Source organism: Hyperolius riggenbachi, chromosome 5 (genome assembly GCF_040937935.1).
Source record: "Hyperolius riggenbachi isolate aHypRig1 chromosome 5, aHypRig1.pri, whole genome shotgun sequence".
In the NCBI taxonomy this organism is placed as follows: domain Eukaryota; kingdom Metazoa; phylum Chordata; class Amphibia; order Anura; family Hyperoliidae; genus Hyperolius; species Hyperolius riggenbachi.
Genome location: NC_090650.1, coordinates 190,428,436 through 190,447,735, shown reverse-complemented (window position 1 = coordinate 190,447,735; position 19,300 = coordinate 190,428,436). Strand labels below are relative to the sequence as shown.

Genomic DNA, 19,300 nt, shown 5'->3' with positions numbered 1-19,300 from the left:
GTAGAGGGTTAAAGTTCTGCTCTATAGTGCATTATGGGGCGAACCGAACTTCCGCAAAAGTTCACCTTCCCTAGGCGAAAGCGATGCACCGAAGTTCGCCTGGAACCGTTTGCCGGGGAGCCGTTCGCTACATCTCTACTTATCAGTGGCTGAGCAGATGCAGTCATTAGAACAATTGTGCAGAGAGCAGAAAGCTTTTTTCTCCTTCCCCTTAGTTGCCAGTCTCTCAGGACAGGGTCCCCTGTGGCTTCTGCCCCCCCCTGTGGAGGCATTCCTTGCAGGGTCTATTGTTACGCCCCTGCCTGGGACCTTTTTTCTAGGTGGGAGCAGTTAAGTGATCTCATGGCTAGATTACAATTGCAAGATTTTGTTCAGCCCTGAGGGAGGCTTCCTGTATATTTCCGTGGTTTCTCAGTTTGTCCAGTTTCAGTACACCTTTCAGGGAACTTCAGAGAGCTGATTTACACTGGATAGTCTTCCAGGCAGTCTAACAAGGCATATCTGAATTAGACCATACCTGTAAATGGGAAGGTTTGTTGGCTTGCACACACCATGCAATTTTTCAGAAAAATGATCGGAAAACAGATTGGAGCAGTTGGGGATAATTGAATCGACTCATCTGATGGGAAATTGCATGGTGTGTGCCATTTTATGTTCTCTATATTAGGTTAATTCTCCAAATTGGATTCAGCAGGGCCCCCCCCCCAAAAAAAAAAAAACACATACACCTATTTGTTTTGTTTTTTTGTGAAGACAAAGCATAGGGACAGTCTATGAACTTCCTAGACCCTCCTGTTGCCAACTGTTCCAGCGCTTGATCCTTCTGAACATTTCTTACAAGCGCTTATTGGATATGCTCTGCTGGCCATGCTTCTAGCCATAGCGTAATGGATGGGTTACCGGAGTTTCGAGTCAATGGGTGGGAAACGTACATGGGCTCTTCAGGAAAATTAAGAGCAAGTTGAATGTGGCAGCAGGAAGGAGGAGATGTGAGCTCTGGAATGGAGGGAGCTTTCGCCTGTCATTGATAATGATGATCATACTGATCATTGGCCAGCAGTGACAATTGTACAGAGGAGCTCTAGAAAGCAAATAGCACTCCAGGCAATGGCCTGGAATGCCTTAGTTCAAAATACAGGCCTGGGATACAGGCTCACAATTTCCACAAAGTAATCGTCATTTTCTTTATCATGAATTGTCACCTAATGTCATCCAAAAACCTTCAGAACATTTTTCTTTTCCTTGGGCAGTCCAGGAAACCATGCTTGGATTACTTAAGTGACCACAACTAGGGATGATCATTGAGGTCCACATCCTTCTGAGTTGATGCAGGATTATACAAATTTTAATGCAAATTCAAACAGCTTAAAAATAAACTGACTTAAAACTGCGTTTAGCTCAGGGGTGTTACTTGGTTCCTAAGAAATCCAGGGCACTTTTGGGCACTCCAGCCGGAAAATGGGTATGGCCATAAACCAGAATGTGAGTGTGGTCATGGCTGAAGTCAAAAGTACATGAACTTAACAGCTAAGTAGGCCTGCCCAGCAAAATGTCGGGTGAAGCCCCTATCTCCATTGATTAAAAAAAAAAAATGCAGCATCTCACATAAATTGGCAGTGTCACTTAAAGAGGAACTGTAAGCAGAATAAAATATTCCCTTAAAAGTGGTATATGAGAGTGATTGAGGTATATAGATAAGAAGAAGCGACTAATAAATCTCCTAAACTCTGATAGCAAAGTGCTGTAAAAATGCCATAGACAGTGTGGGAGGATCCCTGTTTACTTCTGGCGGGATTAGCAAGTTTTTTTTCTCTTCACTCTAGCAGTTGAAAACACGCCCACAGTGAAGGTTGTTACACCCTCCTCTTTTTTTTTTTCCTAACTGACAATTTGCAGAAGACCAAACAGTGTAATATGCAGATGTGTGAAGAGAAGCAGACAGGGAATCAGCTGTAGATGCTGAGTAGTGTATTGTAATGTTTTAGCTGAATAAAGTAGTAAAAAGAAGGTGGAAGTCATAGGAAATTATGAAAAATGTAGTGTACTGTATGTGCAATTAATTTAGGTAGCTAATTGGAAATTGTTTATAGGAGCCTAAAAGATGAGAGAGTGTTGTCTGTATATGTAAAGCAATGGAAGGCAGGTGTAAAACAATTTCTGTTAATAATGGTTGCAGGGCTAATGAATGGATATTTTATTATGATAAACGGGAATAGAGGAGTAAGTAGATTGGGTCTATTTCTGTGTGTATCAAATTTCAGCCTGAAGGACTGTGCATGAAATAGTTGCTGCCTGCTTCATTCCCCCCCCTCTGAATAAAAGCAAACAAGTGCCACAGTTATAAAGCACCTCAGAATATATTATTTTTCTTATTCTGGTTCAAATGATACCCTACATGCCATATTTCATCACTAGTTGGGAATGTGGCATACTCAGGGCCGGATTTACCATAAGGCACTGTAGGCACGTGCCTATAGGCGCCTGATGATGGAAAGGCGGCTCCCTCCCTCTCTAGTACCTCCCTCCTTCCTACCCTATGCAGAGTCCTGATGACAGTGTAAATGAGAGGTTACTCCCCCAGCTCTCTGCATTCCACTGACAAGATCTCCCTTCAGTTGAGGGCACCACTGGCTGCTTAATCCCGAGGATATCTCTGGCTAACTAATGCAAAGGGACACCTGTAGCTATGACAGGCAAGAGAAGTAAGTGAGAAGTGACAGCTGGGACATCCAGTGGTTCAACAGGAGTTTGTAGGTTCATGGAGGGCTAAGTCTACGGTGCCAGGACATCTGTGTCTATAAGCTCAAGTGATGTACATCTGAGCCAGGGCGTACCATTATTGCCAGCCTGTGCGTTTGTAGCGATTGCTATGGATCCAATCGCTATGGCGCACAGTTTGGGGAGTCCAGATACAATGCTGGGCAACAACACAGTAATGTATCTGTACAGCATTGGGTCTCAAAACTGATCGCATACGATTGCTACGGGCGGCAACCATTACAAGTGTCCACTGATCTTAAGACTATGCTTACATGTAGGTGACACGAGGTTAATTAGTTAAGGTGCCCATACACTCGTCAGACTGGCAGCAGATAGATAAGAAATGCATCTGATGATCTATCTGATGCGTTTTTAGAACATTTTTTACCAGGATAGAATTCCAATAGATTTCAGTTTGAAATCTATTGAAATTCGATCTGATGGCATTTTTTTGCCATCAGATTTCCATTAAGGCCAATGCAAACTGATAAGCAATCTCATCAGATCGACCTAAATTTTCCACCCTGCCAGTTCGATGGAAATCGATGGAAATCGATCGAAATCGGCCATCGATCGGTCGATTGGCCAACCGATTTGCAAACGATCAATCGATCGGGATCGGTCGGCCAGAAAATCGGCTGAGTGTATGGGCCCCTTTAGGTAGGCATTTCTACTTTTCGGGGGAGTAACCACTTCATTGTTCAATGGGGACACTGTGACTTTAAAACTTTTTTTTAACTGTTTTTTTTTTTTTCTGTTTACATGAATGAGTGCAGCAGTCATTCACATATAAAGAACAACTGAAATGAAAGGTATATGGAGGCTGCCATATTTCTTTTTAAGCAGTACCAGTTGCCTGGCAGCTCTGCTGATCCTCTGCCTCTAATAATTTTAGCCACAGACCCTGAACAAGCATGCAGCAGATTAGCTGTTTCTGACATTATTGGCAGATCGGACAAGATTAGCTGCATACTTGTTTCTGTTACTCAGACACTACTGCAGCCAAATAGATCAGCAGGACAGCCAGGCAACTGGTATTGTTTTCAAGGAAATAAACATGGCAGCCACCATATACCTCTCCCTTCAGTTGCCCTTTAAGTGAGCGCATGAGCATGCATACGCGGGAAGAAAGGGAGTGCTTATGAGACCGTGTGTGCACCCGCACAAGCGTGTGGAGGGGCTCAAAAGTGCAGGACGTGTATTTCACATCTTGGAATGCACAGGAGGGCGAATCAGGATATGAAATTCACATCCAAATATCTAAACAGGTTAAAGAAACTCTGAAACTAAAAAAACTCCCCTGGGGTGTACTCACCTCGGGTGGGGGAAGGCTTCCCTCATCCTCCTGTGTCCCACGGCGGTCTCGCTGTGCCCCTCCGAACAGCGGGCATGTAAATATTTACCTTCCCGGCTCCAGCGCAGGCGCAGTATCGGTGTCGGCCCGCTCTACTGTGCAGGCGCAAGTCTCCTGCACCTGCGCAGTAGAGCAGACTCGACAGAGATCGGCTATTTCCGCCTATCTCCGTGCTGAGAGCTGCAACAGCTCCTCCGCTGGAGCCAGGGAATGTAAATATATCAGAGCTTATCGGGCTTGTTGAGGGGGGATTCCGGACACTTCGGGGGTCAGAGCTCGACTGCCTGCAGCTACAGGGGTGGGGGAAGCCTCATTGGGACCCTGAGGCTTCCCACTCCCGAGGTGAGTACCCCCCAGGGGAACTTTTTTTGGTTACAGAGTCTCTTTGCAGTGGCACTGCAAGGAAAAAAATCTCTAGGGCGATAATCGCCTCGGCAGGGGGAATCCTCTGGATTTTAAAGTGCCTTTCAAAACGGTAGCGATTTCCCTAAACGCACAACTATCCAAATCGCATACACAGGACATGCAGAATTTTTAGCGTTAGCGTTTCTGCAATGTAAAGTATATAAACGCTGGTGTAATCGCTCGGCAAAACCGACACAGAGCGATTTTGCTAGTGTTTTTAAATTACTGCACACTGTAAAATAAAATTAAAAGGACCAATCACAATTAAAAACGCTAATCTCAAATCGCTGGCAAAAAGCTGACACTTTTTAAAATCGCTAGAAAATGCTCATTAAAAACGCTAGCGATTGCAATTAGCAATATTGCTTTGTAGTGGGTTCCAGGCCTTATGGAGGTTTGTATAAGTGTGCCTTTGGGATGGGGGAGTCAAGGTGGTTGGGGAGAGCGACATTACATACCTATGGTGGGCTGCTCCTGTGGCCTCCCACCCATATGGTGGTCGCAATCTTCTCCCCAGAAAGACTGCACAGCATTGCATTTTAATTTTCCTGGTGGTGGCTGCCCACCACCTGCTGCAATGCATGCTGGGATATGTAGTCCATGGATGCAATTACAGATAGGTACTTGCATCCACCGACTACCCCACCTGGCATGCATTGCTGCAGATATGCACATGATGGCACCAGGAAAATTTAAATGCAGGCGCTGTGCAGCCTGTGTGTGGAGCAGATAGTGACCACCATACAAGGGCGTAGCAATAGCCATAGCCGTCATAGCAGCTGCTATGGGGCCCTGGAGCAAAGTAGGGAGGGGGGGGGGGGCAGGTGGTACTAATGTATTCACCATTAACTTTCTTGTGTTCCTCTGCCTATATCTCAGTGCCCATGAACTATGTGTAGTGTTGTTTGCATGAGAATGTAAATTACCCAAATAACTCCATGGGGTAGAAGCAGGTGGCAGTGCTCAAGTACCTACATCTGAGGGCCCCATGAAAGTTTTGCTATGTGGCCCATGATCCCACCATAGGTAGGTAATGCTGCTTTACCCAACAGCCCCCCCCCCCCCCCCATTGTAGTCCCTTACGCACTCCAATGAGTTCTGGGTCACCATGAGCTTGCTGGTTAGTCTGTACCAGTACAATCATATAAACCTCCATTATAGGGCTCATTTTTAAAAAATTAATTGTAATTGCAGATGCTTGGTTCCCGTAAAGGAAGCATCTGAGTACAAAAAAAAAAAGAGATCTACTTACCTGGGGCTTCCTCCAGCCCCTGGTTGCCAATATGTCCCTCGCCTCATCTCCAGTGACTCCTGGTCCCCTCCGGTGCAGATACAGACCTCAGCAGGTCATCCTTTACTGCACCTGTGTGAGCACCGCTGTCAATCATGCACAAGTGGTCTGGAGTGTTCTGTGCAAGCGCAATAGTTCTGTGCCTGCGTAGAACACTCTGGACCACATGTGCGTGATTGACAGCGGTGCTCGCGCAGGCACAGTAGAGGACGGCCTGCTGAGCATCTATAGGGGTCCTGCACCGGAGGGGACCAGGAGCCACCAGAGATATGCAGAGGGCACAGGACGGTTGCCAGGGGCTAGAGGAAGCCCAAGGTAAGTAGATCTCCTTTTTTTAATGTACTTGGATGCTTCCTTTTAAAGTAACTAGGATGGAGTCATATGGTGTGTTTATACTTTCCTAGGTCTTCCTCCACCCCATGAGATGTGGGGGTCCCTTGCCGTCCTCTGCGTTCACTTGCAATAGCTCCTGGTAATCTGGCAGTTGTGGGGTAGTGCGCATGCGCGGCATGGCCGCCTGCCCCCCACAACAGGCTCCTGTGCGCAGGAACATTCTGTGCAGCCTTACTGCGCAGGCACAGGTTTCCGGCTGCAGGAGCATGACAGAGGATGCAGGTGCACCATGACGCGCATGCGCAGAACCCCACGAGTGGTCACACTACCAGAAGCTATTACAAGTGAATGGAGGGGCTGAAGAGGGACCCCCCCACACCTCATGGGGCTAGAGGAAGACCAAAGTACACCATATGACTCCATCTCGGGTTCTCTTTAACTATTCCTGTGCTCTAGAGATCCATCCCCCTATATGTATGTGGCCACAGTTTAAACCCCCCCCCCCCCCCCTTCCTTGTATAAAGTACAGCTAACAGCCATTGTGCATCCCTCCTACTTGCCCAATGCTAATTGCAATTGCACTCCCCCTCCTGCAGCATCTGTTCCTGTCCTATTTGCAAAGTGCAGTGTATACTCCTGCATACCCTGCGTTTCTCCTCACTTGCTGTCATCAGAGCAGCCTGGTGTACTCTCCTAATCTGCTTGGCTGCAGAGTTCCTCAAATGACATGCTTTATAGCTGCATTTAGTACAATACACCAGGCAGCTGATGACAGCTAGAGAGCAGAGGAGAAACGGCACATTATACACACAATATACAGAAGTATACACTGAACTCTGCAAGCAGGAGGGAGACAGACGCTGCTGCAGGCTTCAGGAGGAGAGAGTGGACAAAGACATCCAACTGTGCTGGAACGGAGGACATGCTCATAAATTAGCAGTAAGGGGGAAGGGAGAGCGTCTGGGCAAGTCTGCCTGTCATGTAGTAGAGATAGTAATCAGCTCAGCTGATCACACAGACAGCGAGCATTCTGAGCTGTGCAGGGATCCGTTCTTCCTCTGCTTTTTTTTCCTTCCCCCTACTCGGCAAGAGCTTCTTATGACAGCTCCATACGTCACTACCCATGAGGCAATCTGGCTAGGGCTAATTAATATGCTGCCGCGGAGCTGAGGATCTGGTGGGCGTGGCTTCAACATTAAAGGGGGGAAATCTAAATAAATACAATACAAATGCTAATAAAAGCCAGGTTTTCCCCTATAATGTGGACATTAGCTACACACAGGTGGTGAGCACTGTAGACCCTTACAGTACCTCTTTAAGCATAACTAGGCAGCATTACCTGGATTCTGTGCTGGCTGTTCTGGCTTTCTGCCGGGTGCGCTGGCCTGCTGCCAGTCCCCCCATACATAATTCCCTGAACTTCTAGTGGACCCCCTTCCATGCTCCTACGGACCTCCCTCACCACAACTTCCCAAGCCCCCATAGAACAACCACAGGTTGCTGTTGTCAGGAACCGGCCTCACGGCAAGCCTGCAGAGACTGTTCCCGACTGGGGATCATCCAGGACAATCGTCTCCACTTGCATCCTGTGGCGGGAGCAATTCCTCCTCTGACTTGTGCTGCATCTGCTGGCATTGGAACACAGGCTTGCTTTGCCTCATCATACTCCTGGAGGGCCCGGGCTAGCTGCTCCTTGGTCTGATGCCTGGCCATCTCGATGCCTCTGTGATCACACAGGTTGAATAGGTCATCTCTGCTCTGGCTCTCGTAGCTGGTTGCTTTCTGAGCCATCGTATTGCCAAACAAAAAATAGACACCAAGGTGGAAGGGGGGAGCAAAATGCCAAGTGTGTACCTTTTGTGGGAAAAAAAATATAGTTTCTGTACTGAGTAGACTTCTGTAGGTTAGTTGCTTTTAACAAGCTTCTAGTCCTGTCTAGTGCGCAGGATAAGACTAAACTGCGTACTAATGTACTAAGTGATCCCACCACTGTCATCAATATGTCAGGAACGGCCCTACTTGCAGAGACAGTTCATGACTAGGGTTTTTCGTTTTCGATCATATCGAGAGGGGAAGCTTCCTTATTCAAGCTAACACAAGGCTGTTGCCCCTCACAACACACCACTCTGCCACCACCAGCAGCCGTCCATGACGATACTGCTAGACAATTCGACTGGTGTTTATGTACGTTGGGTCAGCTTTAGGCCAAAATACAAGAACATCACACACAATCTCACATGGTAGCGAGGCACAATCCCAGCATACAATCAGACACTGAACTTGTAATACAATTATACTGCAGTGTCTCTCTAGGAGATGCAAGCTCTGCTTAGTACCCAGAAGACTAGCATATTAAAGATTTAATATTCCCAAAAAGTGGAACAGTGCAGAAAGAAATATATACAAGGATATTTACAAAAACAAAGTATACAATACAAAGGCACACAACAAGACAGTTTGCAGAAAATTAAAAACTGGAATAACCGAAGAATCACTTTACCAGCATGAAGGTCTGAATTGGGTTTTGCAGGAGGATGCAGCTGGCCAGAAACCAGGGTAGTCCTAGCTTCTTGCTATCTCCTGGGGAACTACAAGTTCTGAATCTTCCACTCCGATTTTTATAGCAAGATGCATAACCTGAGCCTACAAATCCGTAAATAATCTAATTTCCTTGGATAGTGACATCACGATTTGCAAAGACCGTGATGTAATATCCCAGCTTGCTGTTCTATGTAGATTTCAAAGGTTCCTGTTCCACTTTCAACTTCCCAGACTCTAGACTTTATACAGTCCAATTGTGTATTTGGAACAACCGGTAGTTGTGTATGTGTATACAGAGTTTAAAGCGATGCAGACAACCTCCAGGCACATCAGGCGATTCAGGACAAATGGTTGGGTAATTATTTAACTGCTTCCTTGCTGAAGGCTGGCTAATTATCACACAATGTCCAGGTGTCTGCATGCTATTTAACTTAGCTGTTCTGTTCAAATGAGATTCACAGCCCTTTCAGGATCGCTTCCTACTTCACCCAGTGTCCAGATGACAATCCTTTCTAAAGCCAGCTGCCAGACTGGCTTCTGACAGACATACACGTTTAAGCTAGTATTTCCCTTACACAGCAGACATAAAATGAAAAAATATGGCTTCCACGAGATACAAGTTACACAAATGGCTGCTGTATCCGATACAACCTTACAGCTGCATGCCCCTTTAAAGGCATCACAGCACCCAATGGGCCCATATAGAGGCAACATAGCACTCAGTAATCAGCATTACCCCCATTGCCATGTGCTGTGGCGGCATTCTAGATGCTATGGTGTCATGCTGGGTGCTATGGTGCCTCTAAGGGGTGCTGTAATGCTGGGTGCTGTAATGCCATGCTGGGTACTGTGTGGAGTCATGCTGGGTGCTGTGGTGCCACTAATCTGCCTGGGGGGCATCAGTGGCACCCCATAATAGATAAGGAGCACATGCCACTGATCTTTGGTACTAACACCCCTGATTTAGCTAATATTACATCCATTCACAACCATAAACATTCATATTTATAGTTACAATGATGTTTGAGATGGAGAATTGAAATGTACATATCCCTTTCTCTTTTAATTGCAGGCATGTGGAAGAATTCAGTCCTAGAGCAGTATATACTAGCGGAAAAGCCAGCAGTGCTGCAGGATTAACTGCTGCTGTTGTAAAGGATGAAGAATCACATGAGTTTGTGATTGAAGCAGGAGCTTTGATGCTTGCAGATAATGTATGATTTAACATTTTATAAGAGTATTGTGCAGTGAACAAATCCATATGCACAGCTGGATTAAACTCTAATTTATTCTAATATATACATACGAATATATACACAGAACAATTTGTCCATAAATTAACATTGTTTGAAAATGTGACAACTGCATAAACCAATATTATCTCTATGTAACATTTGCCATGTTGTGACTGCACCAAAAAGTACAAGGAGATACATTTTGAGGGGTACATTTGTATTTCCAGCTGTGGTTTGGAGGGCATAAAGATGAACACATTTTGTACTTATAAATCTAAGTACTCCACTATATAGGCTGAACAATTTTAAGGATTTGGGGCTCTTAAAGGACAACTGTAGTGAGAAGAATGTGGAGGTTGCCATATATATTTACTGTTAAACAATACCAGTTGTCTGGCAGCCCTGCTGGTCTTTTTTTGCTGCGGTTGTGTCAGAACAGCACCAGAAGCAAGCAGCTAATCTTGTCAGATCTGACAATGTCAGAAACACCTGATTTGCTGCAGGCTTGTTTAGGGTCTATGGCTAAAAGTATTAGATGCAGAGGATCAGCAGGACAGCCAGGCAACTGGTATTGTTTAAGGCTACTTGCACACCAAGACGTTGCGTTAGGTGCCACGTTAAGGTCGCATAACGTGCACCTAACACAACGTATGGTGCTGCAAGAAAGGACGGTAGAGTGAGCCGCGTTAGGCGGCTCTATCCCTATAGGTCTCCCAGAGTGGCGCTGATTGGCCGGCGGGACCACGTGATGCGGAGCGAGACACTCCGCATCACGTGGTCCCGCCGGCCAATCAGCTGCCGCCAGTGCAATGAATATTAAGTAGCCATGTGCGCGGCTACTGTAGCTGGCTCTCCCCGCCTCCTCTCTGCCCCCCACTGAGCATGTGCAAACAGTCTAACGCGGCTATAGCCGCTCTAACGCCGTAGCATGCTGCACCTTCCGGACAACGTGCAGCGTTACATGTAACGCAACGTGGGCTGTGTGAACAGCCCACTTGTGTTACATTGCTGTGCGTTGGGGGAGCGTTACAGGCGCACTAACGTGCGCCTGTAACGTCCCTGTGTGTAAGCAGCCTAAAGGAAATACATATGGCAGCCGTCATATACAGCTCGTTACAGTTGTCCTTTAAATTTAAAAAAAAATGGATATTTACAGCATTATCTCACTAATATTATAAATGTGAAAGTGTGGATGTATGTCAATCACGCAGCAGTGGCTGAAAGGATTTGAATGAAATTTGACACACATAGTATATTACCTGGATTAACAAATAGGATACTTTTTACCCCCTTAACCAAAAAGTGAGCAGAGACCAATACAAATTTCACAGGGAAAATGTAAACTGCGTCCATTCTTACACTGTTAATGGTAGGGTTCTCAAACTTTGCACAGTTGGTCACTGAGTGACTGATTAATATTCAGAAAAGTGGGTGAAGCCTGCAAAAGCCAATCAAAATTCAACTATTGATTTTTCAAGGGGAATATTTAATTGCTGCCATTCTTGCACTGTTAATGGTACAAGCCTCAAACCTGGTACAGTTGGTCATTGGGTAACTGTGGTTCAAATTCAGAAAAGGGGTGGAGCCACAAACGGCCAATAATATTTGTTTAATTTCAATGAAAATTATTGATGCCAAAGACCACAAAGCTCACAAACTTGGTCACTGAGTAATTGTGTGTTAGGGTTAGAAAAAGTGGGTGGAGCCAACACCAGCCAAATACACACTCGGGCAATGCCGGACCATCAGCTAGTAAGAAGATAAATGCCGGTCAGAGGCTTTTCATGGCTGACCAGCATATCAGTTGCTAGACAAATGGTCCTGACAGTATTCTTCTTTCGGACATTTAACTTTTTGATAAATTAAAGATTAGTAGCAACACGGGGCAATCTTCTTCAGTTGCCTTAGACTATATGTACCCATACAGTAACAAGCTGCAACATATTAAACTTCTGACTAGCAATGTGAAAAAAGTTTAGAATGGGAATTAGGGGAAAGTATTAGGTTGCATTTACCCCTTTGCCTTTGTTGCAATATATTTTTGGTTCAAACGGGTGATCCACTTGGTTGCTTGCACAACCTATTCCATTTTCTTAGCTGATGCTGCAAGCTATGTGTACGTTAACTAACGTACTGTCTGTATACAGTTGTGCTCATAAGTTTACATGCCCTGCCAGAATTTGATTTCTTAACCATTTTTTTAAAATATGAACACAATTTTTTATGTCACTCATGGGTAATGGGTGGCTGAAGCCAATTACTGTATTGTCAACCTGTGTTAACTCTTTTTAAATTACAATCACTACACAAACTACCCAAATGATCCAGGTCAAAATGTACGTACCCTGGTGGTGATTTGGCCCAATAATCACACAACTTGACACAAATGGGTTTTAATGGGTATTAGAAGCGATCCATCTTCACCTGTGAGCTGTTTGCTTGTGATTAGTGGTTGTGTAAAAAAAGGTCAATCAGTTTCTGGACTCCTGACACACCAGTGCAGAGTGGATGAAAGGTCTGTCATGAGTTGGCTATGACCCGATGGTGCAACTTTTCGGTGATTGTTCCAAATGGCACCGCACCAGAGTAAAAGGACCCTAACTTCCAAAATCATTGAATTTTGACCAGGTGTATTGGGTGAACTCTGTCTCTAGTACCTGCATGCTTGTCAGCGGTGTATCCTAAATCCCCTGTGCCAAAAAATCAGCCTGACCAGCAAAAATGGACATTCTCATATTTCCTGTACTACAGGCTTGATCAGTTAAAGGACAACTGAAGTGAGAGGGATGGAAGGCTGCTATATTTATTTCCTTTTAAGCAAAACCAGTTGTCTGGCTGTCCTGCTTATCTCTTCAATAATCACCTTGATGCCTGCTCTAAATAGCTCACCTGAATAAGGTAGCTGGCCGGTGCACTTTCCCTGCAGGTTCACAACTCCTGCTCCATAGAATTCACAATCAATAAGGAAAAGGCACTCCACAGGCTTCAAACCTCCGTTTGTTTTATTGCGAGCAAAGACACTACATGTTACGGGTCACCTGACCCTTCCTCAAGTATTGACACTTGAGGAAGGGTCAGGTGACCCGTAACATGTAGTGTCTTTGCTCGCAATAATACGGAGGTTTGAAGCCTGTGGAGTGCCTTTTCCTTATTGTGTCCTGCTTATCTGCCTGTAATGCATTCAGCCATAAACCCTGAACAAACATGCAACATATCAGGTGTTTCTGACATTGTCAGATCTGACAAGATTAGCTGCATGCTTGTTTCTGGTGTTGTTCAAACACTACTGCAGCTAAATAGATCAGCAGGGCTGCCAGGCAACGGGTATTATTTAAAAGAAAATCGATATGGCAGCCTACATATTCTTCTCAGTTTAATTGTACTTTAAGAGTCAGTAGAAGGCATTCTTTATACATTAGAACCATACTTTTTAAATTGTTTAAAATTGACCAATACATGTTTCCATCCTAATTTGAATTTCTTTACCTTTACCCCCTATAGCTTGATGGTTTTTCTTTTAATATCATTTCACTTATGTTAAGGGTGTTTGTTGTATTGATGAGTTTGACAAGATGGATCTGAAAGACCAGGTGGCTATTCATGAAGCAATGGAACAGCAAACCATTTCAATCACAAAAGCTGGGGTGAAGGTAAGATTTGAGTCATGCATTAGTAGTAATCAATGTATGTTTTTATGCCTTCCAGTAATAAAAGCTGTATTGCTGTAACAGTTATTCAGTCTTCTCTGCCCTGTAACCTAGCTATTACCTTTATGTAGTATTGTGGGCCTATTGTATTTGTTGTAATGCATTGCACAGCAATCTTAAATTGTTTTTTGCAATGTGCAGAAAATCTATTTGCAGAAAAGGGGTGTGTGTGTGTGTGTGTGTGTGTGTGTGTGTGTGTGTGTGTGTGTGTGTGTGTGTGTGTGTGTGTGTGTGTGTGTGTGTGTGTGTGTGTGTGTCTATTCACCTTCCATTACTAGGGCCTGAAATGTTGCAGGCAAGAACTCCAGTATACCACCATGAAATGGGGGATGCAGCATTCATAACCATGCATTTTCTATATTTCTTCTATGTCCATATAATTGTGGTGTCCATTATAATGGGCAGATCATCTCAATACCATGCTATTATATAACCTCTTTTTAAATAGCAATGAAATGCGGTATATGCAAAATTATCAAATACTTTATTAAACAATCGTGATATATTAAAAACCAAATATTAATTAGAAACAAGGAGCGGGGCTACTGAGCACACATAGCTGGCCAGCTCACCAAACATATGCACCTTGCACGCACACCTCATTTAATCTATATAAACAGCTGCTCAACTCTGCTTTTGATGGTACCACCCGAGTATCATGTATATTTGTCTGGTCAGCAACTTGTATAGGAGAGGTAAGTTCATACGCTGTAATAAGCTACTTAGTAGGTTAGCTGTAAGCAAAGAGTAGAGTTCCCTGCAAGCTGAAGCACTAAGTATTAGTAACAAGGTCCAATAGAGATGGTATTGGCAAAGCTTGACTTTAAATAGTCTTGTTAATATACTGTAAGTAGGGAAGGAGATGATAAGCTCTAGCAAGCAAGCATTTAATCAATCACTTCTCATAAACAAAGAAACCAGTCCAGCAATGTTATCCACAACAATACTGTAGCAAAGTGACATGTACGTCTCACCATGATCTTCAGCGATGCAGCCACTATACCTCATCCATATTGTCTAAAGGAGGCCGATATTCAGCCGTGATGTTGCTGCATGTATATATTTCTCTGAGCATTGGTATGCGGACCCTTAGTCGGCTGGCGTCCCAGCTTGCTTCCCCTCTGGGTCTCCGCATATGCAGGTCCTCCTCGCTCAGCATTCCATGCTCCCGGCATTCACTAGTTCAGCTCAGCTTGGCTTATTCAACGTAGTGGGCGATAGTGCAGGGCCTGGCCAGGCGTGACATAGCTCCGCCCACCTATGAGTTTCACGCCCCTTTGGGCGTTCCCTCAGGGTGTCAGTATTATATAACATGTCTGTGCTCCATGCATAATCTTGAATGTATCTGTTGTGGAAGCAGAATGTAAAGTTCTAACGCTGCACACATTTTCCTTATCAACTTAATGGAATGTATACTATAGATATCATAGGGTGCATTGACATGACCTGTGGAGAAATGTGACTTAATTTCTTGTGTAAAAGGAAATATGTTTAATACTTTTTTTTCCCCCAAGATCTGTAGGGAAGATAGAAAATGTACATGCAATGCAGTGTCGCAATCCCAGAGTTGCATGACAAGACCCACCTTAGTTATGAAAATGTGCATGTAATCAGGGTCGGCCTTAGGTTTCACAGCGCCCTGAGCAAAACCGGATTTTGTTGCCTCCCCCCCCCCCCATAAGTAGCATAGTTGTCCCCATATAGGTAGCATAGTTGCCCCCAGTGTAGGTAGTATAGTTGCCCCATATAGGTAGCATAGCTGCCCTCAGTGTGGCTAGTACAATTTCCCCCAGTGTAGTAGTATGGTTGCCCCCAGTGTAGGTAGTATGCCCCCAGTGTAGGTAGTATGCCCCCAGTGTAGGTAGTATGCCCCCAGTGTAGGTAGTATGCCCCCAGTGTAGATAGTATGCCCCCAGTGTAGGTAGTATGCCCCCAGTGTAGGTAGTATGCCCCCAGTGTAGGTAGTATGCCCCCAGTGTAGGTAGTATGCCCCCAGTGTAGGTAGTATGCCCCCAGTGTAGGTAGTATGCCCCCGGTGTAGGTGGTATGCCCCCGGTGTAGGTGGTATGCCCCCGGTGTAGGTGGTATGCCCCCGGTGTAGGTGGTATGCCCCCGGTGTAGGTGGTATGCCCCCGGTGTAGGTGGTTTGTCCCCAGTGTAGTGTAGGTAGTTTGTCCCAGTATGCCCCCAGTGTAGGTGGTATGCCCCCGGTGTAGGTGGTATGCCCCCAGTGTAGATGGTATGCCCCAGGCAACCCCCCCCCTTTATGTGGCAGCGGGCCAGGCAGAGACTGACTCACCTGACAACCAGCTCCAGCGCCGACGTCACTCTTCTCTCCCCGCCTCCGCTCCATCTGTAGTTAGAGCAGGCTACAAGAAAATGGCCGCAGTTTGTCTGCATTTGTGGACATCGGTGGCCATTTTCTTGTAGTCATTCTCTAACTATAGATGGAGAGGACACAGGGAGACAGCGGGGCGGCAAGGGGCGACAGGGCGAATGCGCCCTTGAGAGCATGGCGCCCTGAGCAAACGCACAAGTCGCTCATAGCAAAGGCCGGCCCTGCATGTAATCTCTGAGAGTAAACGATGTGGGTTGGAGTGCAAAAAAATCCTGTCACTCTTGGATCCAAAGTCTATAGACAAAAAGGGGGCTGAAACTACAAATAAAAATTGCTTTTTTACTTCTTTGGCATAATTAAGTGTAAAAGACATTAATGGTTTGCCAGCAACAGCCCACTCTTTCTGGCTCGCCACCTTTCTACAAGCCGTGCAGCCATCAATGTCTTTTGCATTTATGCCTATAAAAAACAATATTTATTGGTAGTGCCAGCCCCCTTTTTGTCTATGTAATTTTTGAGAGGACATTGAAAAGACCTCAAGCAAAGATTTCAACTCGCTGACCTCAACAAAGCACTAAAACACTACAAAGCCACAAAAAGAAAATGCAACTGGTACAGGAGTCATTAAAATTGTCATCTCCAGTCCATTAAAATGAACAAAAAATGCATTACAATGTAGAGAGCTGGGGATGAAAAGTGATCCCAGAGGTCCACAACTTATACTGAGGCTCCTTTTAGACTATGTATGTTGCAACACAGTAGAAAGAACAGAATGGGCCTTTTTATTTTAACAGGTCCTCTCTCACTTCCTTCATTGCTTGCATACATTTTTTTCTGAACTGCAAATGTTACGCCAGACACTGTGCATCAAACTGTGCAGATCTGTTTTAAAGTGCAGATCCTATTAGCAGATTGCTGTATCTGTTAAAATGAGTACAACTACATTCCAACATAGTGTGAACCCTGCCTGTATGTCTACAAGGCAACAGGTTACTGGGGCATGGTCAAAAAGGGTTTGTTGGGGTTCTTGCGAACCATCGGGGGTTCTGTTTATCCTGTCACTGGTATGTAGGGATGAGCAGCCCCAGTGTGTTGGGGTCTAAACAACCATGGGTCTTCACCAGCGCACCCTGCAAAGGATGATGGGCTGTCATCTCTAGTGGGTGGCAGACTACTTTGTTGCCTGGTGCTTGCCAGGTCACGACCCCTATGACTACCACACCAGTGACGGGAAGAACAGAGGGTCCCTGCCGGAATAGGAGGGGTCCCGACTCCCAAGCAAAGTAGACCGTAGAGCTATCAGGCCAGGATAGACTTGATGGGAATGGCTAAACCTAAAGGGAATCTCAGGAAGGATACTGAATGGAGAGGTTCCCAGGAGGGGAACGGACAGGCAGGGGAAACCCAGGAAGGGAGCAGACTGAGAGGAATCTAGAAAGGCTGTGGACAGGCAGGGGATATACTGGATAAGGAGCTGACAGCAATGTATCCCAGGAGGGGACTGACTGGGTAAGTTCCAGAGATACTGACAGTCTAACGTAACCTCTGGGAAGGGAGCTGAGGGGACCATACAGGCTGACGGACCCGGGAAGCAGCTGGTTGGCAGGAGGATTTCCCTCGGGGGAACAGGCAGGCAGGGGGAATCCCCAGGATGCTATGGTGACTAGAGGAAGTTCCTGGAGGGGAACTGGCAGGCTGAGAAAAACCCCGGCAAAGCTGCGGATGACACAAGAACTCCCAGGAGGGGAACTGGCAGGCTGGGGGAAACCTTGGGAAATCTGCAGATGACTGGAGAGCTCCCAGGAGCCAAATTGGCAAGTTGGAGGAGAGCCCCGGGAATGCAGCGGACAGGGAAGTGGTAGGTAGAGATAGGCTGGGGATCTGGCTGGAGGCAGGGATAACTGGCAGGTTAAGTGACTACAGGAGACTGACATGTGACAGACAAGGCAGCAAGGAATCCTAGGTAGGCTTTAGGCAGACAGGCAGGCAAGGTGCAGCAATGAGAGAAAGCCAATAGGAAAGTAGCCAGGGAATGCCACAAGGGCAAGGGCGGCGCCAGGGGGGTGCAAGGGGGTGCTCGAGCACCCCCTAGAATTGTCCAAGCACCCCCAAAGCACCCCCTGGAGTGAACTGACTTCAGGCGTCTAAAAGACGCCAAGTCAGTTCACACAGCGGCAGCACGGAGCAGCAGGCAGGGCTACGGTAAGATGGCCGCCCGGAGCCCTGTTCTGCAGACTTCGAGTCTGCAGTGCATGGCTTCGGGCGGCCATTTTCCCGTAGCCCTGCTCTCTGCATGCAGGCAGGAAGTCTCGTCGTGACGTCGGGAAGGAAGAGGATCGTGGGCGCGCGGGCGCTGCGCGCCACAATGAGGTCGGGACTCGGGACAGGAGGTCGGGAAAGAAGGTCTTCTGGCTGTAGGTGAGTAAATGGGTTTTTCTTTTCTTTTTCAGGTGATGCTGATTGTGCATATTGGGGTCATAACTGCTACGGATTGTGCATATTGGGGTCATATCTGCTACGGATTGTGCATATTGGGGTCATATCTGCTACGGATTGTGCATATTGGGGTCATATCTGCTACGGATTGTGCATATTGGGGTCATATCTGCTACGGATTGTGCATATTGGGGTCATATCTGCTACCGATTGTGCATATTGGGGTCATTTCTGCTACGGATTGTGCATATTGGGGTCATTTCTGCTACCGATTGTGCATATTGGGGTCATTTCTGCTACCGATTGTGCATATTGGGGTCATTTCTGCTACCGATTGTGCATATTGGGGTCATTTCTGCTACCGATTGTGCATATTGGGGTCATTTCTGCTACCGATTGTGCATATTGGGGTCATTTCTGCTACCGATTGTGCATATTGGGGTCATTTCTGCTACCGATTGTGCATATTGGGGTCATTTCTGCTACCGATTGTGCATATTGGGGTCATATCTGCTACCGATTGTGCATATTGGGGTCATATCTGCTACCGATTGTGCATATTGGGGTCATATCTGCTACCGATTGTGCATATTGGGGTCATATCTGCTACCGATTGTGCATATTGGGGTCATATCTGCTACAGATTGTGCATATTGGGGCCATATCTGATAACAATTGTGCATATTGGGGCCATATCTGATAACGATTGTGCATATTGGGACCATATCTGCCAACGATTGTGCATATTGGGACCATATCTGCCAACGATTGTGCATATTGGGACCATATCTGCTACCGATTGTGCATATTGGGACCATATCTGCTACCGATTGTGCATATTGGGACCATATCTGCTACCGATTGTGCATATTGGGACCATATCTGCTACCGATTGTGCAT

The 19,300-nt window shown here is 45.9% G+C and overlaps 1 protein-coding gene across 1 annotated transcript in view; it reads left to right on the top strand.

Annotated features, from left to right (window-relative positions):
• Positions 1-19,300, top strand: part of LOC137519361 (maternal DNA replication licensing factor mcm6) — a 198,107-nt gene that overhangs the window by 70,306 nt on the left and 108,501 nt on the right. The window contains exons 9-10 of the mRNA XM_068238314.1: positions 9,757-9,898; positions 13,462-13,569. Of these exons, the coding sequence (XP_068094415.1) occupies positions 9,757-9,898; positions 13,462-13,569 (250 nt within the window). The remainder of the gene's footprint in view (positions 1-9,756; positions 9,899-13,461; positions 13,570-19,300) is intronic.